Source organism: Miniopterus schreibersii (assembly GCF_964146895.1).
Source record: "Miniopterus schreibersii genome assembly, chromosome: 8".
NCBI lineage: Eukaryota > Metazoa > Chordata > Mammalia > Chiroptera > Miniopteridae > Miniopterus > Miniopterus schreibersii.
This window is the reverse complement of record NC_138109.1, coordinates 6,058,186-6,082,958: the sequence shown is the minus strand read 5'-3', so window position 1 is coordinate 6,082,958 and position 24,773 is coordinate 6,058,186. Positions and strand designations below refer to the sequence as shown.

The 24,773-nt window shown below is 59.4% G+C and overlaps 1 protein-coding gene across 6 annotated transcripts; it reads left to right on the top strand.

Annotated features, from left to right (window-relative positions):
* Positions 1-503: 503 nt before the first annotated feature.
* On the top strand, positions 504-24,773 carry TMEM201 (transmembrane protein 201). Of its 6 annotated transcripts, none has more exons than XM_081145768.1 (12): positions 504-744; positions 7,396-7,516; positions 8,166-8,360; positions 9,610-9,786; positions 11,802-12,154; positions 12,848-13,051; positions 18,280-18,512; positions 20,056-20,127; positions 20,711-21,010; positions 21,724-21,861; positions 22,922-24,170; positions 24,264-24,773. In XM_081145768.1, the coding sequence occupies exons 1-11, from the start codon at positions 632-634 to the stop codon at positions 23,017-23,019; spliced, it is 2,004 nt and encodes a 667-aa protein (XP_081001894.1). In that variant the 5' UTR covers positions 504-631; the 3' UTR covers positions 23,020-24,170; positions 24,264-24,773. The 6 variants fall into 6 exon arrangements, with proteins under 6 accessions (XP_081001894.1, XP_081001895.1, XP_081001891.1 ...); XM_081145769.1 differs by having other exon boundaries at positions 24,256-24,773; XM_081145765.1 differs by having other exon boundaries at positions 22,922-24,176.

Sequence of the window (24,773 nt, the reverse complement as noted above, 5' to 3'; positions counted from 1 at the left end):
TCCAGGCCAATACCTACCTATAGCTCTGACATTCTAATCGTTGCATTACGTTCATGTTCAGACATAGGACTGTCCTATGATTTATTTAATCTCATCTCTATAAATAATGTTTCTATAAATTATTTTTGACCACTGGAGTGGCTTGGTGGAAGTGGCTTAAGGAGCTGCAACTTGCAGCAAACCAGCATTGCGTGCATAGGTCTAGTTTGGCTAAAGCGTTGGGAAAACAGGACCAGCGGGAGCGAAGACTAATTCCAAGCAGCCCTCGATGCTAAGGTTGGCGGGCTTTGCGGGAGGGGCCTGACGAGCGCGGGAACGGAGCGCGCGGGTCAGGGTTGCGCGCCGCCTCCCACCTCCGGCCGCAAGAGGGCGCGGCCGGGCCGCGGCCGCCGGCGCCACCGCCCGCCCCAGCGCCCCGCCCACCGGGCTCGCCCCACTCCGCGATTGGCTGCGCGGCGGGAGCGCGCCGAGTCAGGGGGCGGGCCCGCGCCGGCTACAAAGCGACGAAGGTCACGGCGCGAGGAGGTGCGCGCCGCCGCCGCCGCCACCCCGCGATCCGCTCGCGGCCCTTCCCCGCGCCGCCGCCCGCTGCCCGCCGCCCGCCGCCCGCCGGCCGGCCGCGCGGGACGCCATGGAGGGAGTGAGCGCGCTGCTGGCCCGCTGCCCCACGGCAGGCCTGGCCGGCGGCCTGGGGGTCACGGCGTGCGCCGCGGCCGGCGTGCTGCTCTACCGGATCGCGCGGAGGTGAGTGCGCGCGGCCCCGCGCCCGCGGCCCCCGCCCCTGCCGCCGCCGCCGCGCTCCCCCGCGGCCCGCCCGCCCGCGCTCCCGCCGGGTTCCGGGGCCGCACAGCGCCGCCCGGCCGGTGCCCGGCGAGGCCGCGCCATTGCGACGGGGGCCGGGCCTGTGCGCCCACGTGCTGAGACCCGCGCTGCACGCCCCCGCCCCCGAAAGAAGACCGGGTTTGAAGTCCCCCGGAAGCCGCTGGGAGTGGGGGGGGCTCCAGGAAAGCGGGGCGGGCGAGAGCAGCCAGCACGTGGGCTGCAAACTTCCCTCCCCGCGGAGACCTGCGCGGGCTGAGCCGCCGAACCGGCGGCCTCCGGTCCCCGCCCACCCCGCCACCCCGGGCCCCCAAACCCTGCGTGAGGTCCAGCGGGGATCGCACTGCGCTGCGACTGCTTTCGGCCGCGGCCCCGCTCCCTGGGCCTCGAGGGCGCGCTGGGCGGCGTGACCGCAGGCGGCACTTTCTGGCTGCTCCGTGGTCTCAGGAGGTGTTCTGATCCCACCTTAGCCCACTGCAGAGTCGCCACCTCTGCGTCCCCGGGAGGAGCTGAGGGACAGGAGAGCTAAGTAAACTCTCACTGATGAGAAGAGTCAGGGTATCATCTGAAGTGGTCTGACCCTGGAGCCTGCGTCCCCAACTCCTGGGCTGTGCTGTCCCCAAGAGAGGAGAGAGCCTGGCACACTTCAGAGGTGTTTCAGATGGGCTGGGGCTGCTGCTGAGCTGGTTCAGGGCCGCCCCCAGCCCTGGCCCAGGCTCAAGAGATTATGCCCCCCCCCCCAGCCAACCTGTCTTCATGAACCTTCGTGGTCAAGGCTAAAAGCTCTTGCTTCAGCAGGGACTGCGGCAGCCAAACTGCCTCCCCATCTGATCCACCTTCCCAGGCGGCAGGGAGAAGTGGGGCTGAGAGTACATTCTGGGGACACAGTGAGTGGGTTTGTAGCTTCAGCGAGGGATGTGTGAAGCTCAGATTTTAGCCTACGGTGCGCTAAAAGGTGGAAGAAGGGAAGGCACTTGCCCACGGTCACTTGGCAGCAAGCGGCAGAGCTGGGATTTGAACCTGGACAGTGGGGCTGTTCTTCCTCAACCACCACCACACACCGCTTCTCACCCAAGAGGAAAAGAAGTGAGGGTGACTGAGTCACAGGAGGAAAGGGTAGGAGGAACATCAGCTGTGTCTGCAGGATGAGCCAGACTGGCCAGCTGAGGGGGCGCAGCCTCCTGGGGAGGGCAGCTGTAGGATTGAAGGAGCCCCGACTCAAGGGGTCCCTGATAACCCACATCTCTAGTGTCCCAGTTCCTGCCTGATTTCTGGAAGCTAGGAGGGCTTGTGGGACTAGCTGATTCAAACCACAGTCATTTTATACATGAGGAGACGGGTGCAGAGGTACAAGGTGCCTTGCTCAGGTTCCAAAGCCGATTTGTCCCCTGGATGCCGCTGCCTCTCATTTAACCGGGATGGGGAAATGTTCCTGCAAGGATCAGATCCTGGGCTGGGGCACTGTCCCCAGCTTTGCCAGGCCTCATTTGTATGTAGTGTGGCTGCATTTGAACTGTGTCGCATGCTCCAGTGTCTTGTGCTTCAGCTGTTCTCAGGCTGCCAGCCACAGCTTTCCCTCTCCCTGAGGCCAGGGTCTGGGACCTTGGAGCAGAGCTGGGCGAGGATGAGCTGGGAGGGTCCTGGAAGGTTTTCACTCCAGTGGCACGAGGGGTGCTATGGGGTGGCCTTGGGACCTGTTGGGCTGAGAAGGACCAGCCTTTCCCAGGATGCTCTGAGATGCTCGTAGAGCACTGGCTTTTGATGGGGTCATATACTGGCTACTGTTGCAATTCAGATAGAAGACCAGCTCCCCAGAGACTGAGCCGTTCTCCCTCCAGGGATGAGAAGCCCGGTGACAGAGAGGAACGGTGGCTTTGACCACCGAAGTATGGGCTTCAAGTGACCCTCTAGAGGACAGGTGAGGAGAATTGTTTTTGGAAAGTGGTTTGTCCTCGTGGGTGTTTGCGGGCTCAGCACAGATGTGGAGGGAACACTGGCCAAGGAGCCTCAGGAAGAGGCCCCCTCCCCCAAGGCCTGCAGTGCACCCAGAGCTTCAGGCAGGGCCCACCTGGCTTCCCCACCTGTGGAGTCCTCTTGACCCCGCTACTGTGCTGATGACTCGGGGAAGCCCCTGCGCCTTCCCCTACAGGCCCCCACCTGATGAAACCTGGTGCCCCCCTTTCCACACCTAAGGAAATGAAGGCTTGGAAGGTTGGGCTTCCTGCCCTTCAGCACCCAGCTCTTAAACAGCAGATCCCACCCCATCCCAGCTGTAGCTCCTAGCCAAGGCTTGAGCTTTCGGCTGTTCTCGGCACCCGTGGGAGCCTGCGGATGTCTGCACCGGCACTGACCTGGGGGAAGCCCAAATTACACCTCCCTCAGCCTGCATGCCCTGGGTCCAGGTGGCCATGCTGGGTTCCTGAGCCCATCCCTCCCCCAGGCCCTGCTGCTCGGCATTGCTTCCAGGCTCCATCCTCTCTGCCAGCACATCCAGGCTCCGGACCTCAGGGACCACCCACAGCACCCAGAGGTGTTGATTGGATTGTCCACTTCGTCTTGTTGGGAGACTAAGGGGATGCAGCTTTCGGGTTAAGTAGCAAAGACTTGTCCTGGTACCCAGAGTCCCCATTTCCCGCCCACCGCTCTCCATGCTCCTGGTGCTGCATTCTCTGGTTGAGGGAACGCTGCTCCCTGGTTGCACCCTGGGTGGTCCCCCCTCTGCCTAGCAGCCCTGTCTGTTTAAATGCCATCTGTTCCTTTTGCTCTGCTGGCCAGCAAACCTTTCCTTTAGGGTGATAGCAGATGCTCCCCTTGTTGGCCTCTCTGCTGTGGCATCTGTCACCAGCTGCCCCATGAGGTCCTCATTCTTGTGAAGAGCTTGCTCATTTCTGCCTCTCTGTAAACACAAGGTGAAGGAGGGTCCACCTGCTCCAGGCCAGGTCGGCCCCCAGAGGGGCGGGTTGGGGCTTTCTGTCTTGGTGTGGCAGGGCTGCTGTGGACTTAGGCTTGCTCTTCCTGGAGGCCTCTTGGGTCCTGGTTGGCGTATTGATGCTGCTGTCGTTGCAGCCCAGGAGGCACCTCAGATTCTCCCTTTTGGGTAGGACAACATGTCTTATCTGTTGTCCCCTGGAGGCACAGGGGAGCGAGTGAGGAGCCAACTAGCAGTCCAGCAAGGGCCCCATCCTGCCAGAGGTTGACCTCTTGCCCCTAAGGGAACCAGGTCTGACTCACTGAGACCACTCTCCAGACCCCGCCAAGCCAGCACACAGTGCCCAGGGTCTCAGGCTGTGTGCCAGGCCCCTTTTGGAGGGAGACAGGGCACTTCCAGGGCCTGGTGGAAACTAGTTGACACACTCTCCTCCCCCAGACTCTCAGCTTCTCAGACAGGGACTGAGCACCGTCCAGTGTCCTCCATGTGGCACAGCGCTGGGCCCTCAGCAGGTGCCCAACCCCTGGCAGGGCCCTGGGCCAAGGACCTGGAGCTGCAGCCCCCAGCGGTGGCCTCACTTCTAGAACACACACCCATCTGTAGGGAATGGCGGGATGTCAGAACTCGAGCTTTGTTTAACAAAATACCTGTGTTCGGGGTTGATGGGGTGATACTGTCGTTAAGGGCACGTGGTCATCTTCCTCCCCGTGTGTTCAGGCTTGTGGAGGACTGGGTCCAGAGCATGCTGCTGCCCGGCTCCTCCCGAGGGACCCCTGTTCTCGGCTGCTTCAGGCCTCCCCTGGCCCCAGCAGAGCCAAGAGCTCAGGACAAGGATAGTGTAGTGGGAGCTGGGAGCTGGGCGAGCACCTTCCAGGCCTCCTGTCTGCCCACCTGCTGGAACCAAAGCCGCCTCCTGAGGCGAGCAGGAACATTTTGTCTTGTCACATCAGACCTCCACTAAGAGTGGTGGGTCCCAGAGGCTTGGGGGGGAGAAGGGGGTTAGGGGTTTATGAAGGGAGCTGGGGGGCATTTCCCTGAGCAAGAGCAGGGGCTGGGGTAAGCTGGCTCGGATAGATGGACCCAAATATTCCTACATCAGGCTGGGTGGAGGTGGGTGTAGCCCAGATGCCAGAACCGCAGGGCCAGCATGGAAGCCGTGCAAACTGGCTGTCCAGTGTAGCCCGGACACAGTTCACATTCGCAGATGTGTCTTAATGCATGTGAGGCCCAACACTGGTATATGTGGGGGCTGAGATTCAGCCCAGCTCCCTGTCGCTTTGCTAGTCCATCTGCCACTCACGGGCCTAGGGACCCTTGCAGGGCTTCACCCAGAGGAGCTGTGGGAGATGACTCCCTAACCTGTGCACGCCCCCCCCCGCCACATGGGTGACCTCTGTTCTGGCCCTGAGAGAGGACCCTCCCCCACACACACCCTGGGCAGGGATTACCAAGGGCTGAGAGTGACAGGAGCCAGAGCCGCCAGCCCTAGGGACCAGGGCTAATCATCCTCCCCTTCCTGCCACCGGCTCCCAGGCCAGGCTCACTTCCCTAGCAACCGGGCTGAGTTCAGAGTGGAAATGATGACTCCCGGGGTGGGAGGGGCTTCGGGCTTGCTCCCGGCGGAGGCAGCGGCTCCTGCTCACCCACCAGGGCGCCCTGGCTGCGTCTTTGTCCCCTTGCCCGCCTCTCTCTATTCATGGGCTGCCAGCTCCTCTGCTTTGCTTCAGTCCAGAGGCCGGGTGTGGCGTGGTGGGGTTCTGGGGTGAAAGAACTGGAGGGTCGCAGGGGGCAGGTGAGAGAGGTCACTGCCTGCATCGTCACCCACTGGGACATGCCCCGTGCAGTTAGAAAGAAGCCTGTATGCCACGTACTGACTAACAGAAAGCCCAGCGCTTCATTGCCAGGAGCACCAGGCGCTGGCATCTCAGCGCGCCCACACCTCCAGCGGGCTGTGCCTCCTTCCAGGCTCTGCGTGAAGCCCAGCGAGGCTGTCAGTGCTGAGCGGGGGCCGCCTGCCAGATGCCCTCGGCGCTGTTTGATCTTAGCTGCTTGCGGCCTTTTGGGGGCAGGGGTTATCATTATCTCCACTGACCAGATGAACAAGACAAGTGGAGGTTTCTGGAGGCAGAATGACTTTCCCCAAAGGCCACACCTGTGACCACAGTGCTGCTCTTCCAGGCCTACCCTCTGTTGACAAGTTGTGACATAACTGTCCCATGTCTGTTGTGAGGGCTTTGGCCTGAGCTGGGGCAAGGGATGTAGGGCTGTGGCTACAGGGGTGATCCGGGGTTCCACCTCTGTCCGTCTCTAGCTTCGGGGAGAAATGGGTTGAGGGGTTTATGGGGGGAGGGGGCACTTCCCTGAGTTTCCTCTCCTCTCCGCCTACCACATGTAACTACCATTTGTGGGGCATTTTGACCAGGCACTGTTAAGCACTTCTCAGCCACAGTCCCTTGTGAGGGAGATCTTCTTGTCCCCAGTTAACAGGTGATTAAGACTGAGGCTTGGAGAACCCTCAGAACCTGCCATGGTTGTTGGAGGGGCGGAGCAGGGGGCAGCTGCAGTGTCTGGAGTAGGAGCTCTGCTCCCACGGGGAAGGATAGTCACAGCACTGGCCCTCTACGTGACAAAGCACCTTTATGTGTCTTACATCATTGGATCCTTGTAATGCACAGATACCCTGGGTGCTGTGATCACGCACTTTGCAAACATGACCCTAGGTAGGCAGGCAGGAAGAAAGGATGGACAGAGGGCCGAGAGAGAGGAGGAGCTCCTGGGGGCTCACATCTAAAAGTGGGCAGAGCTGGGTGCTGTGCCATCCTGTGGACAGCAGGATCTTGTGTGTGGTGTGACTGTCGATGGCAGCACAGTCTAGGCAGCACCCCCAGAACTGGCGGTGGCCTGGCCAGGACCCCAGGACTCAAGCAGCTGCCTCCCATCACCTGCATTGTCTCTAGATTCCTAGGACTGGAGAGGTTTGCTGGGCAGTTGCTGCACAACCGCCTGCCACACCCATCGCCAGTGAAGTGGCTAGAGGGGCCCAGAACACATATCGCCTGGTGTCTGAGCTGGGATTATCCTGCAGACCCCACCTGTCACCACATGTGTGGCTGGGAAGGCCCCTGTGGCCTGCCCTCTCTGTTCCCTCCAACAGGGAGGGTTGGCCCCAGGCCGAGCGGCTGTCTAGTCCCTGCCCCTTCGCCTCCTTGGCCCCCATTCCTGGGTGTTTTCCTTCTGTGAAGCACAGGAGGCTCCTTCCATCTGGAGGCTTTAGGAGCACCATTTCCACAGTCTGGGAACAGGCCTCACAGGGAGGGTGTCGGGCCTGGACCTGATCACTGTCAGCCCTGTGGCCTGACCAGCCTGAGCCCCAGGATACCAGGGGCGGGTGGCCCTGGGTCCCCTCATGGGCATGCTGGAGCTCAGGGGTCTGGTGAGTGTCAGAAGACCTGGGGTGCAGGGGCTTTGCCTGGAGGACCGAGGAGAAGCCCAAGCCCGTGTGGCTGCCTTGCTGGCCCTCCTGGTGGATGCAGAACATCCACTGAAGATTCTCGCCCTGCCTGCTGCTGCCTCCGCCCCGCCCCGGGGTCTCCATCCTGCGTAAGGGGCAGAGGCCTTCCTCTGATTCTCCTCTTCCCTGTGCACAGGGCGAAGCCGACGCACACCACAGTCAACTGCTGGTTCTGCGACCAGGACACGGTGGTGCCCTACGGGAACCGCAACTGCTGGGACTGCCCCCACTGCGAGCAGTACAATGGCTTCCAGGAGGTGCGCCGGGACCCCAGGCCTTTGTCCAGCCCCTCCCCTCCCCACAGCCCTGGCCCTACACCTGTCCTCTGAGGATGAGCAGACAGGCCCAGGGAACCCAGGTGACTTGTCCAGGGTCACACCACTGAAGTTAGCAGATTCGGGTTCAGCCCCAGATCCTCTGGCTCACGCCTACTCTGCTCTGCACCAGACCAGGGGTCAGTGGGCTCTCGGTAAAGGGCCGGGGAGGACTTTAGGCTTTGAAGACCACACTGTCTCTGTCCCCACGGCTCAACTCTGCCCAGCCACCGCACACAGTATACAAGCGAGTACAGGCAGCTATGGTCTAGGAAGACTCAGTTCACAGACACAGGCGGGCCGTTTGCGGGCCCCTGCACTACACCAGTTTCCAGGCTGCGTTCCCCTGGGGGCTGCGTTCTTGGCAGCTTGCCTGTCAGTCTTCCTTGTGAAATTCATGTGGAAGAAAAACTTCTGCTGTTTGCTGCATGAGAAGAAGGAAACATTGGGAACATTTGAGGTCTGCTCTCACTTTCTGGGGTGTCGCTGCCCCGGGCCTCTGGTCTCTGCCCTCACATCGAGCCCAAGCCACTATGGAGACTTAACCCGTTGGGTCAGGGCTCCCCCACTGACTCTGTCCCTCCTTCCCCAGAATGGTGACTACAACAAGCCAATCCCTGCCCAGTACCTGGAGCACCTGAACCACGTGGTGAGCAGCGTGCCCAGCCCCCGCACCCCCTCGCAGCCGCAGCAATGGGTGAGCAGCCAGGTGCTGCTGTGCAGGAGGTGCAGCCACCATCAGACCACCAAGATCAAGCAGCTGGCCGCCTTCTCGCCTCGGGATGAGGTAGGGCAGGGGGCGAGGAGGGCTGGGGTGCTTCAGAGCAGCCTAGGGGAGGCATGCCCAGGGCTCTTCAGACAGTGCCCCTCCCCACCCTGACCCATGCTGGCCTCACATTCGGGTGCGTTCTCTCATCTCCTCTCAGCACACTTCTGTTCTCCCCCCGTCTCCTGGTTCCTGCTCTGTTGGCTCCAAGCCTGGAAACATCGTGGAAACCTAGTGCCTGCCAGTCCAGAGGGGTTTGTCCCTGGGCAGGGGCAGGTAGTTCCAGCTGGAGCCCTGTCAGATCCATCCTGCCTGTCCCTCTGAGTCAGGCTTGCCCACTGGCTTTCCAGGCACTTTGCTGTGGAGTTGGTGGAGGGGAGGGAACTGGGCGCTGCTGAGAGGCTGGCTGTTAGGAGTTCACCTCCCCCGGGCCTGCTGTGGAGCCCAGCAGCCTTGTCATCTAGCTAGTCCTGTCTTTCCACCCCCATACCGGTGGTCGTGACTCAGGAGCTGAGGCCCAGAGACGCTGGCTTTCCCAAGGCCCAGCCTGGGTGGGTGGGTGGGTGGGTGGGAGGGAAACAGGGAAGCCAGGCGGGGGGAGGTGGGGGATCTGCAGAAAGAAGGAGGCATATGTGACTTGGCAACCAGGGAAGCTTTTTGGTGAGTTTGGTCCCAGCAAGATAAAGTCAAACTGGTAACCCTGCCGGCCCCTGCAGACTGAGATGTTCAGGCGCCCTGGAAACGGAGGGAGAGGAGCGTTGCTGCATCCTTAGGAGGAGGGGAGGGGTTGGATGTGGTCTTCCAGGCTATTCTGAAGCCCCAAGGACCCTGTAGCTCCCACTGAGCCCAGCCAGTGCTTTCTAGATGCAGGGTTTGCAGGAGGAGAGGCCCTGCCTCTGGGGTGTCCATCTGCTCAAGTCCAGGTAGCATCAGCCCAGAGCCACCTTCTCCCGTGGCTCACTGCCTTCCTGGAGCTTGAGTCCAGAAGCAGGGCCTGAAGCAGAGACCACGTTGAGGGATGGCCTCCAGGGGCATCCTCTGGAGCAATAGAACTTGTCCAGAGTCACCTATTGGGTCCCTGCTGTGCCCTGGGCCAGCCCTTCATCACCGTACTCAGTGTACTGTGTGTCCTGTTGGGCAGCAGAGGGAGGAGGATCAGAGTGGGGACAACTTGCCCATGGTCAGCCCTCTTGTAAGTGAGCCCAGGTCCCCTGCTAGCCCGGCAGCCTTGGTCGACCCAAGGCCCGAGCCCCCGCCTCCTGCCCCACAGGGCAGGTACGACGAGGAGGTCGAGGTGTACCGGCACCACCTGGAGCAGATCTACAAGCTGTGCAGGCCGTGCCAGGCGGCCGTGGAGCACTACATCAAGCACCAGAACCGCCAGCTGCGCGCCCTGCTGCTCAGCCGCCAGTTCAAGCGCCGGGAGGCCGACCAGAGCCACGCGCAGGTCTGAGGGGGCGCCGGGGCACTTGGGGTACCACGGAGGACTGGGCCCCACTGACTGGAGGGCAGCTCTGCAGAGCTGAGACCCTTCTCCCTGGGAAACAACCTCCCGTGGGATCGCGTTTCTACCCTGTCCCCAAGCCCCTTTGGGCCAGCAGCTGGAGTGGGTGTTCTGAGAAGAGTGGCTCGGTATTGGAGTCTACTTGTCACTTGCGCCCTCGGAGGTCTTGAGTTGCCCTGCTGCGCCTGAGCACTTCCCGCACCTGCACTCGCTGCCCTCGGCGCCGTGTGGTGGCTGCGGCCTTATGCTCTTCCACTCCCACTCACAGCCATGGACACCAGATGGGGAGGTTTGGTGCTCAGTGGGCCCCACACCTGATGTGTGGGGGCACTGAGATTTGAACCCAGGACCATTTGGCTAAAACTTACTAATTTTTTAAAATATGTTTTTATTGACTTTGAGAGAGAGGGGAAGGGAGAGGGAGATAGAAATGTATATGTGAGACTGATTCATTGATCGGCTGCCTCCTGCACGCCCCCTAGCCGGGATCAAGCCCGCAACCCAGGCATGTGCCCTGAATGGGAATTGAACTGTGACCTCTTGGTTCCTAGGTTGACACTCAACCACGGAGTGGGCCACACCAGCTGGGCAAAAACTCATTAACTTTTTATCACAGTATTCAGTTAGTGGAATGTACTGGTTTTTAAAATCTGATGTAGTAGCAAGTAGATTAAGATGTAAAACTATCCCCCAAAGAAATTTCTACCCACCCCCTCGGGTCCCCAGATGTGCCCTGTGTCCAATTGGCATGTGGTTTCCAGTCTATAACAGGGCCCCTGCCCACACAGCCACACCGCCTGCCCACAAACCCATGTTTCCACAGCAAGACGCTCAGGCCTGGGGGTTCCTCACCACCGTGTTCCTAGGTTGAACAACCTATTGCCATATTTTTTAACTTTGGCTAAATTTTCTTATATAGAAGGTCCCCAAATATATATATGCACTTTGAATGATTATAAAGTCAGCGTTTATTTAAGCATACAGTTCATTTTCAAAATTTAAAAGAATCTACAGAAATGAATCATTGTTTTGTCAATGCCTGTTTTCAAACTGATGACGGTTCTGGTCCAGGCCTTGTTGGTAACGTGAAGCAATGAAATCGCAAACACCAAGAATCATTTTGTTCCACATTTGCATGCCCTCAATTTGTCGACTATTGCCGGTTTTGTACCGTAAACTTTTATCTTTTATGAATCCTCACAAAAAAAAAATCTAGTACCACTTTAGGATAAATTTTCTTTGTTCAAAGCTTAGTCTGGCTTCACCCATTATTTCAAATCAGTTAAACCTGAAAAGGAGTGAAAATTAAGTAAGTTACCAGCTGTTAAAGTGTGTATACATTTTTTACTATAATTTCAGTTGAAATCACAGTATAAATTTACAGTGCATTCGGCAAAGTCATTGAAAATTTACTTGAAAGAGTAAGGTCACCATAATATCAAAAAGGTTTCTTTAAAGTACATGGCAGCCCTGGCTGGTGTGGGACAGTGGGTTGGGCATCATCTGTGCACCAAAAGGCTGCCAGTTCGATTCCCAGTCAGGGCATGTGCCCGGGTTGTGGGCTCTCCCCAGTGGGGGCATGTGGGAGGCAGCTGATCCATCCATGTTCCACTCTCATGTAGATGTTTCTCTCTCTGTCCTCCCTTTCTAAAAATCAATAAAAATATTAAGAAGGGGGGGGGGAAGGTGTGGTAGACCCCTCCCCCACAGTAACTTTCCCAGTGGGGTGAAGACTCAGCAATGGGACAGTTCAGTGGTTCTCAGCAATAAGCCTAGAGAGAGCTGAGAATGCCTGAGGTTTTCAGGCACTGTAGACAGCATCTCTGATTATGAGGACCCAGGTAGGTTCTTAAGCGAGTGCTCTGGGGCCCTGGCCAGACCCCCAAGCACAGAGTGGGCACTGGCAATGGCTGTCAGTGACTCTTGCCATCTCACTGACCAGTCTCTCCCTCCCTCAGAGCTTCTGCTCATCCGCGGTGAAGGCCCCAGTTCAGGTCATCGTGCTCCGCACCCTCGCTTTCCTGGCCTGTATCTTCCTGCTGGCCACCACGCTGTATGGCACCAGTGACCCCTTTGCCCCAGGGCTCAACCTGCCCCCAGCTTTGCCCCCTGGTGGCAACGGCTCAGCTGCTCCTGACAATGGCACTGCCCCTGGGGCTGAGGGCTGGCAGCAGCTGCTGGGCCTACTACCGGAGCATGTGGCAGAGAAGCTTCAGGAGGCCTGGGCCTTTGGGCGGAGCCACCAGACGGGTGTCGTGGTGCTGGGCCTGCTAACCTGCCTGTTGGCCATGCTGCTGGCTGGCCGCATCAGGTGCGTGTGGGGCCTGGCGGGTCTACCCTGGGTCACTGTGATTACTTCAGGCAGGGCTGGGGGGGCAGGGGGAGTGCTAGGGCCGGCACCAGGAGGGCCTACTGGATGCACAGCCCTGGACTGAGTTCCACATGTAGCTGTAACTGAAACACAATGCATCCCTTTTCCCAGCAGCTGGGAGTCCGGTGGGTGAGATAAAGCAAATGACTTGCCTTAGAGGGGGCAGTGGCACTCAGAGCAGACCCCCCTACTCACTGCTGCGTGCTGGGACCTCCAAGGCCAAATCACAAATTGCCTCTTTTCTCTCCACCTCAAACTTCTGTTAACCAGCCACCTTATGGGCTGTTGGAGAGCCTAGTGGGTTCTCATGGCCCTTGACTTTCCTCCCTGTGCAGCTACGTACCCTGATCCAAATGGTGTCCACGTCATCTCAGTGACTTGGGGGAGGAGGGTTCTTAGCCCCATTTTTCAGGCTAGAACACTGAGCTCAGGAGAAACACTAACCTGCTCAGAGTTGTGCAGGGTGTACGTGTTGGAGGCGGATTGAGAGGCCCACTTGCTCCTCTTGGCTGTAGATTCTGTCCTCTGAGCAGGATTGGGTGGATGAAGGAGGCAGGAAGTGGCAGTTGATGACGGGACTTGTCCCCTCGAGACGGGCCCTCACACAACCCCCGCCCCCTGCTTCTCCCTCAGGCTCCGGAGGATTGATGCCTTCGCCACCGGTCTGTGGGCCCTGCTGCTGGGGCTGCACCTGGCCGAGCAGTACCTGCAGGCTGCCACACCCAGCTGGCTGGACACACTCAAGTTCAGCACTATGTCCCTGTGCTGCCTGGTGGGCTTCACGGCAGCCGTGGCCACGAGGAAGGCGACGGGCCCACGGAGGTTCCGGCCCCGAAGGTCAGAGAAGCAGCAGTGATTGCGGGGGGAGGACAGACGGACAGACAGCTTCAGAGCACTGCCCCCAGCCCGGTGCAGGGCGCTTCTCTGTCTTGCATCTTTCTTCCCTGCCTCACTCTCACTCCTGCCCAGCCTAGAGCCCCCAGTCCTGGCCCAGCCCCTCCTCTTCCCTAGGAGTCGGGCCTGCCCCCCCCTTTCCTTTCCACACCAATAAGTCGTCCCCCAACCTAAGACGCTCCCGAGTGCCCTTCAGCTGCTCACCACTGCCACCACCTCTGGCCAAAGACACACCCCCCCCCCCCCCCCCATTGCCCCAAGGCCAGAACATGGGTGGCACCCACACAGCCTGCCTTTGACCTGTAGCTTCCTCCTGGCAGCTCCAGGCATCCCCATCCTGGCCATGGCCCTTTTTCTGGCTCTTGACACCATGGGATGAGGGCTGTGGGCCTGCTGTCTGCATCCCCTTTCACAAGCCCTGTCTCTGAGCTCCTGGCACGGGCTGGTGACAGCTGGCTGCAGGCTGGGCCCTTGCCGCATGGCCTGACCACTTGGGTAACTTGATACGGGCAGGTGCTGCTGAGCGGGGCCCAGAAGAGCCCTGCACCTCACCCCCACATCACTTCTCTGGTCTGTCCCTTTTGTCCTGCCCTGTGCCTGCCAGTCCTTCTGGAAGCTGGTGGGACCAGAGGGAGCCTGGGCTGTCCCCCTAGATCCACTGCTCCATTCCCACTCCAAGAGCTTCCTGAGAACCCCGTTACCCCTTAGCCTCCTTCCCTGGGAGTGGAGGGTGCAGTTCTTAGGCCTAGGCTGCCCTTGACCATGAGTGTGTAGGGCAAGGCTCTTCTCAAGGTGAACAGTAGAAGATCCTGCTTTCTGCTGTGGTCAGCAGGTTTCTTAACAGCTAGGCCGCGGTGGGAGTTGGCCCAGGTTGCGGGGCTCTGAAGCGTCCTATATTCATCTATTTATTTGACATGACTCTGGGTCAGACAGAACCAGGGCACACACGCCCTGCCCACTCTCCTGGAAGCCCCCAGCTCTGCCCTGTAAAGTCAGGACCCCAGCCCTCATGGCTGGGTCCTCCACGTGCCCCTGCAGGGACTGGGGTTCAGGCTTCCTGAGCCAAGGCTGCCCTGATTGGCCAGCAGTGCGGGGCCTGAATAGCTTTCATTGGCCCTGCCACTGCCCTGATGTGTGGGATGCCCCCAGTTCTCTACTCACCCCTTCATATGATGCCTGGGAAAAGATCTAGTTGCCCAAGGTTAGCACAGGGTAAGCGGCCCAAGAGACATGCAGGTCCATGAAGACACCAGATCTTTTGTCACCTTGTCACTCTGGTGTGTCAGTCACTACTGTTCTGCCCCTAGAGGACACCATGAAGCCCACAGGGGCCTCAGCGGCACTCCCTGGAAGGGGACGGCCAATGCTGACCCAGAGCCCCATGAAGGGCTGCCTCCTCCCAGAGTCGGTGCTCCAGGGGAAGGAGCTGGTGCGTGGCACAGACCTGCTGCTCACTAGCTTTGTGGTCCTGCAGGTCCCTGCTGTTCCCAGCCTCAGTTTACCATCTGTGAAATGAGCGATAGACCCCTTTCCAGGACCCGTGAGTGCCGACCTCGGTGTGGACCTGCTCTAGAAATGAGTGCTGCCTCAGGGTCAGGGCAAGAGAGTGGACCAAGGCTGTCCCTTACCTTGTGTTTTGTACTCTCTGTGACCATAGAGTGGATCACACACCCTCAAGCCTCCTCCCTCTACTCCGCAAGGCCAGATGACACGTGTATCAGGGCCACACTCAGCAAGGGGGCACTGACTGAGCCTGCGGGGAATGTGGGACAGGCCCTGGCCAGACCCCAGGTGAGGTCCCAGGGAGCACAAGAGTTGCACCTGAGCCCCACTGTCACTAATCTTCATGTTCATGGCGTCCTAAGAGGCCACCCCACCCTACCGATCCCATGCCCTGCTCCGTATCCATGTGTGAAGAGCCTGGAGCGTCAGGAGCTGCCCCCCATTAGCTGTGTGGCCTCAGACAAGCCCCTGCCTGCTTACTCTGCGTGGAAGGGAAGTGGAGGACGAGTGGGGTGACTGAGCCAGCACCTAGTCTGTCTGCCTGTCCCCCCGGCCAGCCTGCCTGAGGGCGAGGGGCAGCGTTCCCAGGTGCAGAGCCGGGGGTCAGCGGGCTGCGCGTGCCCTTGTCTCTGGGGTCTTCTGTTCTCAAGGCAGCTGACAGCCTGTTGCTAATTACTGCTTTTCTTGGCGTTGAGTAGGAACAGGACATCTGTGTGTATGTGTGTATTTAAGTTAAATTATTTATAATCAGAACCAGCTCTCTAGCTGGCCAGGAGCCCCTGCTGAGCAGATGTCTGTCCTTACCCCTGGTGGGGATGGGAAGATACCCTCATGAAATGAGCCTCATCAGAGGAAGGCTTCCTGGCCTTTTTAGGGTTTTGTGTGACTTTTTGAATTACCCGTCTATCCCTTAAAGTTTCATTACTTGGAGCATATTCTAGCACCTTCTGATGTTACTGGTAAAAGCCGAGGGAGTGCAGGCACCACTGGGATCGTGGTTTATTAACTGGGAATGTGTCACCCCTGCCAGGGACCTCTGTCCCCAGGATGTGAGGGACGTCACATGGCTATCTTCTCCCTCTGGTCTGGGGTCCCCATCCCGGGCTGAGCATGCTCTTCCAGTAACAGTTGCCCAGAAGCAAACTGCCTTGAAGCCCTGGCCTGGGGAGGACCTGTGTCCCTTCTGTCTATGACTCTCGCTGTGTCTCTTATCTCTGGTCGTGTAGTAGAACTGCAGATGATTGTCTAGTGACCCTCTAATCACTGTAACCGCAGCTCCTGGCCATAGACGTTGTGTGTTTGATGCTGTATTTTAAATAAATGCCTCCGGGGCCCTGCTCTGACCGGTGGGCGTCAGGTACCGCGTCTTTTTTGTTTTTTCTTTCACGTTCTTTCTTTGGCTTCTGTGCCGGGGTGGGAATTTTGGGGTACAGGCATGCCCAAGGAGTCAGGTTTGGGAGCTAGCAGTGTGGGCATCTAGCGACCCAGCTCCCAGCTGTCATGTGCCCTGCTGGGTGGGATTTTCCCTTCTCAATAACTGCTGTTTAAAACATCCTTGCTCCTTCCACTCCTGGGTTGGACTGGGATTGGGTTGAAGAAGGCCAAACGCCCCTCTCAGTGTCAGATGGGACGTGGTACAAGCACCTATCCCTTCCTCAGACCCTTTGTTCCGGTGACGTACAGGCTGGGATTCGGGCTGGGTGCCTATTGAGACATGAATCTGGACCGCAGGGCAGTCTGGGCACCTGGCCAAAGGAAGGGTCGGTTCATTGGAAGCTCAGGAGCCCGCGGAGATGGGCCCCCGAACAGGAGGCTCCCAGGAAACTGGTCTCTGCAGCAGTGACAAGAGCTCACACTTGGCACCTTATAAGGATCTGCTAGTTGAGTGATGTCACTGGCTGTCACAGCGAGAGGGGTCAGACCGAAGAAGAACCGTTTCCCCCTCAATGCCAACGTTTTTAGTGGCATCAGAGACACGACAGCCCCTGTGCCAGATGATGCAAGACAGGTTTTCAGCACGGGGTGGCCGCAGGTGTGAGCACGACTGGGGAAAGTGCTGGCAAGACCTAGCTTATCCTGGGCCAGCTGGCCACTTCTGAAACCTGCAGCCTGGCTCGGACCCTCTCCTCTACTTGCTGCTTGCTGGGGTGGCCCCAGGAGGGCTGCCTGGTGGGCGTGGCACAGGAAGCCCCACCACAGAGTCCTGCTGCCATCTGCTGGAAGGGCCTCGGCTGCAGCTCGACAGGACAGACCTGGGTCTCTAGGAGGCGCGGGCCCCAGCAGGGAACAGCGTTATGCATGATCAGAGCAAGTTGGCCTAAGGTCCCAGGGTGCCCAAAGCTCCCCCCTCCCCCCCCTGCGAATGGTTTCGCGATTCTAAAACGAGGGTACAAAATTGTACCTTTTGTTTAGGGGGGAAGCATTCCCCAGGTGTCTTGGGGGCTTCGGGACAGGTCAGCAGGTGGAGTGCAGGCATGTGCAGCCTGGGGCCAGTCAGGCCAACCAAACCTCTGCAGCTTGGCTTGATGAGCTCCTGCCTTGATTTCCCCACGTTCCCCAAACACAGGCCTGCCTTTGGTTGTGAAGTCCAAGTGGCTTGCTGGCCCTTTGGAAGGCCTTAAAGATGTCACGTGATCTCTAGGAGGGCAACACTGACCCTGTGCTTTCCTCAAAGCTTGTTGAAAGGGAGGGGTGAAAATAGCGAGGAACTCAGCGGAGTGCAGCTTGGCTAATGGGGCCCCGTGCGTTCGGTTGTGATGGCCCAGGTGGGTCCCTTAGCCGCCTGGCTCTGCTGCAGGGCCTGAGCCAGCCTGCCAGTCCGTCGGCACATTGTCCATGGTCTCCTTTGTCCCTTGGGACCGAGGTAAGGCTGGGCCTCCCGAGACTCCATCCAGACAGTGGGCAGACTAATGTATTAACTGTTGCTGTCCTTCCCCCTCTGTAATCGGTTGCCTTAATCAGAAGCATGGTTGACATTCTGGCTTGGGGCCACCGGGTCCTGTTGTGTGATTTGTACCATTCTCGACTTAAAGAGACACTGTCACCTGTCTTTTCGGCAGCCTTGCGGTCGCTTATGGATCGGTCTTTTCCAAGTTCAAGTTTGGCTTTTGTCCTGTGTCTCTTCCTGGGGATCCTAAGCCTGGCCGCCCCTCTCTGCTCTACAAGGGGCTTTAGATTAGTGTCCCATGTCTGAGGCCGGAGAGCAGCAGGCGGACTCCAGGGAGCAGGGCCCCCTGAGCTCAGCCACTGTCAGGAGGCTCTGGGCACAAGCAGGAAGGACAAGCAGAAGCCCAAGGCCACTGGCCTTTACTGAGAGCCTGGCACGGGGCTGGGCACTTTTGCTTCAAGGTGAAGGGTTGGCGTGAGGTTGGCAAGGGTGACAGTGTCACTTTAATACCGAGACTTGTAGTGGAACTAGTTTGCTGTGACGCTGAGGGGATCTGAGGGGGCATGCGGAGAGGGGTGGGTCATGCTGGCACCTCCCAGCCACCTGATCCTAATGGTGTGAATGTGGTCAGACTGCTTCCCGCTTCAACTAACGCACGCCGCCTCTGGGACCCTGACTCAGGCCCCACCTGTACCGAGGGAGAGGGGACAGCTAGGCGGAGGCCGCCCCCGGAGCCCTCCAGGCTGACCCTCCTCTCCGCCTTGCCCGCGGGCTCTTGCAGGTACCTCCCCGGAGACTCTGCCGGCCTTTTCCCCACGTGCCCCAGCCTGGGTGTCCCCTGCCCGAGCAGCGCGGGCTCTTCGCCATCTCTCTTCCTCTCCGCCTCGCCGGGCTTCCTGCCCCTCACCAATCAGCAGCTGTTCCGGTCGCCCCGACGGGCCTCGCCCTCCTCGCTGCCAGGCCGCCTCAGCCGGGCGCTCTCGCTGGGAACCATACCCTCTCTGACCCGAGCAGGTAAGGGGCGCTCGGGCATCAGCGGGCCTGGGGGCAGCTGGGCACAGGGACGCCAGCTGTGTGCAAGCTGGAGGAACTGGGTTCAAACCCTGCTGCGTCCACAAAGTAGCTGCCCTTCGCCAAGGGACTCAGTTTCCCTCAAGAAAAATAAGACTAGCAGTAGAACCCATCTCACGGTGGCTGTGAGGGTTAAGCACGAGGGCAGTGGCATCCTGCGGGTGCTCGGGAAATGTTCGCGTCCTTTGGGGTGTTCTTTCACCACCATCCTTGCCCTTATTTTTTCCGCTGTTGTTTTTCGACCTGGGGCCTGAGAATTTTGCCCCTGGCCTTCGTGTGGTCCAGAGGGCAGGATTCAGTTCCGGTCAGTCGCATCTGCTGAGCGCTTGCTGCACGTGGACTCTGGCATGACCGAGACGTGGTCCTTGTCATGAGAGACTGTCATTCTTCACCTGTCCCCGCTGGATCTTCCTGGAAAGCGATGGGAAATTCAACCCAGTTTTGCCTTCTCAGCTCTCCTCATGTTCTGTGATAACCCTCAACCCTGGGGAAGCTGCCTGGCGCAGGCTGGGTTTGCCTCACCCTTGGGGGAGCCCTGGAGGAGTACCCCAACCTCTAAGAATGTGGGCGCTTCAGTTGCACAGGGCTTGCTAACGTGCGGTCACTGTCTCATTTCAGCCCCTCAGCAGCTCTGCCAGGTGGGGCTTCCTGCTCAGTCAGACACCCCTCTGAACCTCAGTTTCCTTCTGCGACTTGCCCGGGGTCCTGCAGCTGCTAGGGTGTGGGGTTGAACCTGGCTTCGGCTTCCAGCCCTGTTGTGTGCAGGCCGGGGACCGTGTAGGTAGAGGGTGGGTCACACTGCAGGAGGGACAGCGCTCAGGGCACAGTGTTTGGACTGAGTGGTGGATGGAGTTTGAGGCCTTTGGGGTGGGACTGCACCCAGTAGGGGACCTCGACTCTGGACGTTTCTGTGAAGCAGATGTGGCAGGCTGATGGGAGAGGGGCTGCTGCCTGTGCTCCTGCCAGGAAACCATTGATGAGCAGAGTTCCTGAGTCCCCGCACTCGGGTCACAGCTGAGACCTGGCCCAGCTCAGGCCCTGGGGCTCCTGTGCTCCTCCTGAGCAGCAGCTGGAGCAGGGGGACCATAGAATGCCCTGGACATGGGGACCTGGGAGGCCCAGCACCTGGCCCTTCCCCAAAAGACTTGTCTGGAGCTGCCCACCAGGAGCCAGGGGGGCTCAGGGCTTCAGGGTGGGCATGCGGCGGGTTTGGGCCCACGGTGGGTGCAGACCCTGCTGGAGCCTCTTGATGACCATCGTGGAGGGAGGGAGTGTTGCAGACTGCTAGGCGCTGGGCACTCTGCTTCTTGGTTTATTCTTTAAAAAATGAAATGACTCAGGTTAATCAGCCCCCAGGGTGAAAGGCAGGGATGTAAATGACCAATTTCATGACCAATGGGATTCAGCAGAGCAGGCCATGGGGGATGGCGGGGTGGGCACCTGTCGTCTGCAGGCCTGACCTGTGTCTCCCTTCTTTCCCCCCTAGACTCAGGGTATCTGTTCAGTGGGAGCCGCCCACCGTCTCAGATGTCTCGATCTGTGGAGGTTCCTGTCTCAGGTAAGAGAAGTGACGGCGGGGAAGCTGCCTCCGGTGGGGAGCATGTGGGAGAGGTTTCCAGAGCATGGGGGGGAGGGGGCAGCAGAGGTTAAGCATGAGCTCGGGGATCAGACAGGGCCTGTGTTCAGATCCCAGCCTTACACCTCCCAGCTGTGCAGCAAGTGACTCATTGCCCTGTCCCTCAGTTTCCTCATCTGTGAAATGGGCATGATAGTTTCTAGGATTAGATACAATGCTGTCGTCCTTATCAGTGACCACTGGTGGAGGTGGCACACTTGGGGTTCTGCATCAGCAGGGCTTAGGTGAGCTGACCTTAAGTCTTAAGTTGGTTTCTGTCCCAGCCTTGCTCTCAGCTGAGGGAGGGACCAGAGCCTTGGATAGAAATCAGGAGGCAGAGGGGACATTGCTGAGGTCCTGAGGTCCTCTCCCCTCCCTCAGGTGCCTGGCGGTACTGGCTGCTCCCTCTGCACAGCCTTGCCTTCCTTCCTGGGTTGACAGGAACAGAGTAGCCGTGGCAGGCTTACTGTGACAATCCAGACGTTCATGCGTTACCGGCATTGTACTTTCATCCTCCCGCCTCCAGATTACTTCTCTCTGCTGTCGGGGAGCTGCCCCTCCTCTCCATTCCCTTCCCCGGCGCCTTCCGTGGCCGGCTCGGTGGCCTCCAGCTCTGGCTCTCTGCGCCACCGGAGGCCCCTCATCAGCCCTGCCCGGCTCAACCTGAAGGGGCAGAAGCTGCTGCTGTTCCCATCACCCCCTGGAGAGGCCCCCAGCACCCCCAGCAGCTCAGACGAACACTTGCCCCACAACGGCAGCCACTTCAACATTGAGCCACCCCAGGTCCCACAGAGGCAACTGGCACAGGACACAAAGCACACTGTGGGTATGACCCTCTGACCGCCTCCCTGGAGGCAGGAGAGCCCAGCAGGGGTGGGAGCGCCTCTGGGGTCAGTGCAGGGGTGGGGACACCCATCAGGAGGCTGCACAGGGCCTGTCCTTGATCTTATCTTTGTGTGTGCCGCCACTCTCCCAAGCTCCAGTAGCCCCTGGCCTGGCTCCTCATGACCTTGAATCCTCTAGGACACTGCCATATCTTGGCTGATGTTATTTTCTTGTTTTGCAATTGACCTTGAGGGTTGTCTGTTCTTGGGATGGATCAGAAACGTATTATGCCCTGCCAGGCTGCGTCTGGTAACACTATTTTTGTTTTGCTCAAATAATGTTGGTTGATAAAGCATTTAAAAAATTTTTTAATTAGGCCACGGCCTTGAAAATCTAGAATTTTCACATGAATGTATGGATTTCTTGGGTCTCTTATGATGTCAGAAGACTTGGCCACACTTGGTCTGAATACTGGCCAGACTGTAGAAGGCAGGCTGAGGTCCCCTGTCCAGTCTCAGCTGTGGCCGCAGCTGCTGGCTTTGGCGTTTGCTGCTCCTGATCTAAACCCAGCTCCCTTCCTGGCAGCAGCTGGGATCTGAATGGGGATCTGGCCTCCCACTGCCCAAGGTGGGGCCAGCAGGTTGGGAAGGACAAGGACTGTCCTGTCCCTGGGAGTGAACTGTGAGCACCCGCTGAGACACCCCTTCTCTGCAGACGTGAGGTTAGTGCCGGAGAGACGCAGCGCCTGCAGCAGCCGCTCCATCAAGAAGGAGGACGACTCGTCGCAGTCATCCACCTGTGTGGTGGACACCACCACCCGGGGCTGCTCCGAGGAGGCCGCCGCCTGGAGAGGTCTGCACCCCGGGTTATCGCGGGAGGAGGGTGGCAGCCTGGGGGCCTGGGGTCTGCATCACCTGTTCTCTCTGTACCGAAAGACCCCTCAAGGGGGCCCTCTAGTGGCGGAGGACGGTTAGGTAACCCGCCCAGCGCCCTCTGGGTGCAGCCTGCGCGCAGCAGACCATTCCCACCCCGATTGGGTCCCAATCTGCTCTGTCACAGCAGCCTCTGGCCACAGGTGCTATGTAAATTTTAAGAAAGTTAAAATTTAGTAATAAACGTTTAATTCCTCAGCTGCCCAGCCACATTGCAAGCCTCCATTGCCACATGTGGCCCGTGGCTGCTCTGTTAGGCCTAGGCCTCACCTTCGCAGACGGTTCCCTGGGAGGGCGCTGGCCAAGGAGCCTGAGCCCGCTGGGGGCCAGCACAGGGGCTGCAGGCCTGCGCTGGGCACTCGGTTGTGGGCTGCGGGGCGGCTGTGAGATCAAATCCTGGTTCTGTGTAAGGCGCTGGGCCCCTGGTGGGCGTTCAGCTGTCAGCACCTGGTACTTTCCCCTGGGGAGCGGGTGGGGGGGGGGCACGTGTGTTGAAGACGGACAGAGGTAGGTTTCCTGGAAAGATTAGGTGCTGCCTCCAAAACAGGTGGGGTCTAGGGTGTGACCTGGCAGCACTGAGGTCATCCCCAGAGCCCAAACAGGTGGGGAACCCGTTGGCTGCTTACCTCTGAACCTGGGCAGGGTTCTTGTACCCCTAAAGCCCTGTTCCCCATCTGTAAAGTGATGTCGCATCCCTACTCCCATCACCAAGGTGCAAGCACAGGGCACCCTAGCCAGTGCCTGTCGGGTGGCACGGGCTCAGAAAGGAGGCGCCTTTAGGGACCAGGACTTGACCAGGTGACCCCGGGCTGGAGTGTCTTTCCAGGTGGGGAGGCCTCTGGGCACGGGAAGAGCTGGGATGGGGCCCCAGGGCTCCGCAGCATCTCTGGTGGGCCGGGGCCTTCAGCTGCACAGAGACCTCCACCCTGGGTTCATCTTCTGACATTTGTGCCTTTGACTGGGTCTCTACTCTCTCGAAGGTCGTTTCGTCCCCTCCCTGGTCCAGGGCCTCCTGGCCGTGAGCTTGACCGCCAACGCGCTCTTCACCTCCGCCTACCTGTACCAGAGCCTGCGCTGAGCTGCTGCCGTAGCCTCCCGGCACGGGGAGCCCCGGAGGGCGTGCCCAGGTGCCTGCTGCTGCCCCTGCCGCCTGCGCCCTCTCTCCAGGGCCCTCGGCCTGCTGGACTGAGTCCTGTCCTCGGACCGCCTTCCCCTCCTCACCCAGCAGACTGCGGGGCTGAGCAGGTCTTCGAGGTCACGCTCCTCCCGCTCATCTTGCTGACATCAGTTGTGTTTGGTGCTGCCCCGAAGCCAGGGGTTCCCCCAGGGGCCGCATGGCCCAGCCCCGCCTGCAGGGACGCCCACCACTGTGACCGCAGCAGGAGCTGGCTGTCCCTGACCACACGCCTTGGGCCACGATCACCTCAGTACTGTACTCCCCTGTCCCACCGGGTGCCTCAGGCTCCCCGGGGAGGTGGAAGGGATGGTCCCTGTGTCACCCGCCCTTGACCCTGCCCAGGGGAAACGTTTCCTTGGGCAGGCCCCCTTGAGGACGAGCATCCTCTGCCCACCTTACCCCTTCCTGCTGGCCCTGGGCCAGGTCTGCTTCTGGCTCTCCTGGTGGGCAGGGGTCTCAGAGGCCCAGCTGGGCCTTCAGGACTGGTGTATACATCTCGCCCCCAGACACCCTTCTGCCCAAGTGCCCCTGTTTTATTACCTCTGGCGACCTCAGGCAACAGCCCTGTTACCCTGAGAACACTACCCAGGGCTCCACATGTGCTGCCCACCGGGGCCTTGCTCAACTCTCACCCTGGTTGTGCCATGGGACTGCCCAGGGTGGCCTGCAGGTCACAGATGAGACTGGACCCCACCCCCTGTGAACCTGGCTCCTTTCAGCTGCTGAGACCACACTGTCCTCCCTCTCACTCTGCTGTCACCACGGGCCAAGTGTGACCTCTTGCCTTCAGGCCACCTTGACTGGCTTTCTTTCCTCCCCAGCTCCCCTCTGTCCCTGCCGTTGCCCTTCCAGCTGCTGCTGCAGGTTTGCCCCCACCCTTGCCCTGGTGCTGGGGTCCTGTCCTGCCCCTAAAGGGGGAAGGAGGGACCTCAGTGTGGCACAGGGACCCTCACGATGCTGAAAGACTGTGTGTACCTGTGGATGTCAGACCCCCGGTCCCTGCTGCCCTGGGCCTTGGACAGAAATGTGGAGCAGTGTGTGTGTGTGACAGTGTGTGCGTGCGTGCATGTGTGTGGGGTGGGGGGGACAGTGCACACATTTGTGCCCAGTCCCTGCTGCCCTGGGCTTTGGACAGAGATGTGGAGCAGTGTGTGTGTGTGTGTGTGACAGTGCGCACATTTGTGCCACCTGGGGAGGGGTGGCTGCCTCGATGAATTCTGAGACTGACTGGGGGTGGGGGTCATGAGGGCAGGAGGAAGGGTCTTCACTCTGTCATTCAGGGATAAAGTTTAATTTTATTTTTCTACACATTTCTGCCAGGTGAGGCATTTTGCTGGTAAGCAGGATGTCCCCAACCCTCCCGGCCAGGGAGGGCTAGTTTTTTTAAGCTTTGGGTGCTTTTTTAGTAGTTTTTTTTACCAGGCGGGGAAGGAGGTTGCTCTGACTTCTCTCCCTCCCCGCTCCTGTCTCGAGAGCTGTTTCCTGCCCGGTCCTCCCCGGAGCACGGGGAATGGGCGCTGGGGGCCACACCAGGAGCTGCGTCCAACTTCCTGAGATGGTTCCAACTCGGAGATGGTGTCTCTGGGCCCCATTTGTACAGTGGGCATGTGTGTCAACTTTTTAATTTTATTTTTTGTCTAATAAAGCCAAACTCC

Excerpts from the sequence above, each read along its gene's own strand:
- TMEM201 (XM_081145768.1), top strand. The coding sequence starts at position 632 with ATGGAGGGAGTGAGCGCGCTGCTGGCCCGCTGCCCCACGGCAGGCCTG. Across the intron at positions 9,787-11,801 it reads CCGACCAGAGCCACGCGCAG|AGCTTCTGCTCATCCGCGGT; the intron begins GTCTGAGGGGGC and ends TCCCTCCCTCAG. Across the intron at positions 18,513-20,055 it reads ACCCTCTCTGACCCGAGCAG|ACTCAGGGTATCTGTTCAGT; the intron begins GTAAGGGGCGCT and ends TTTCCCCCCTAG.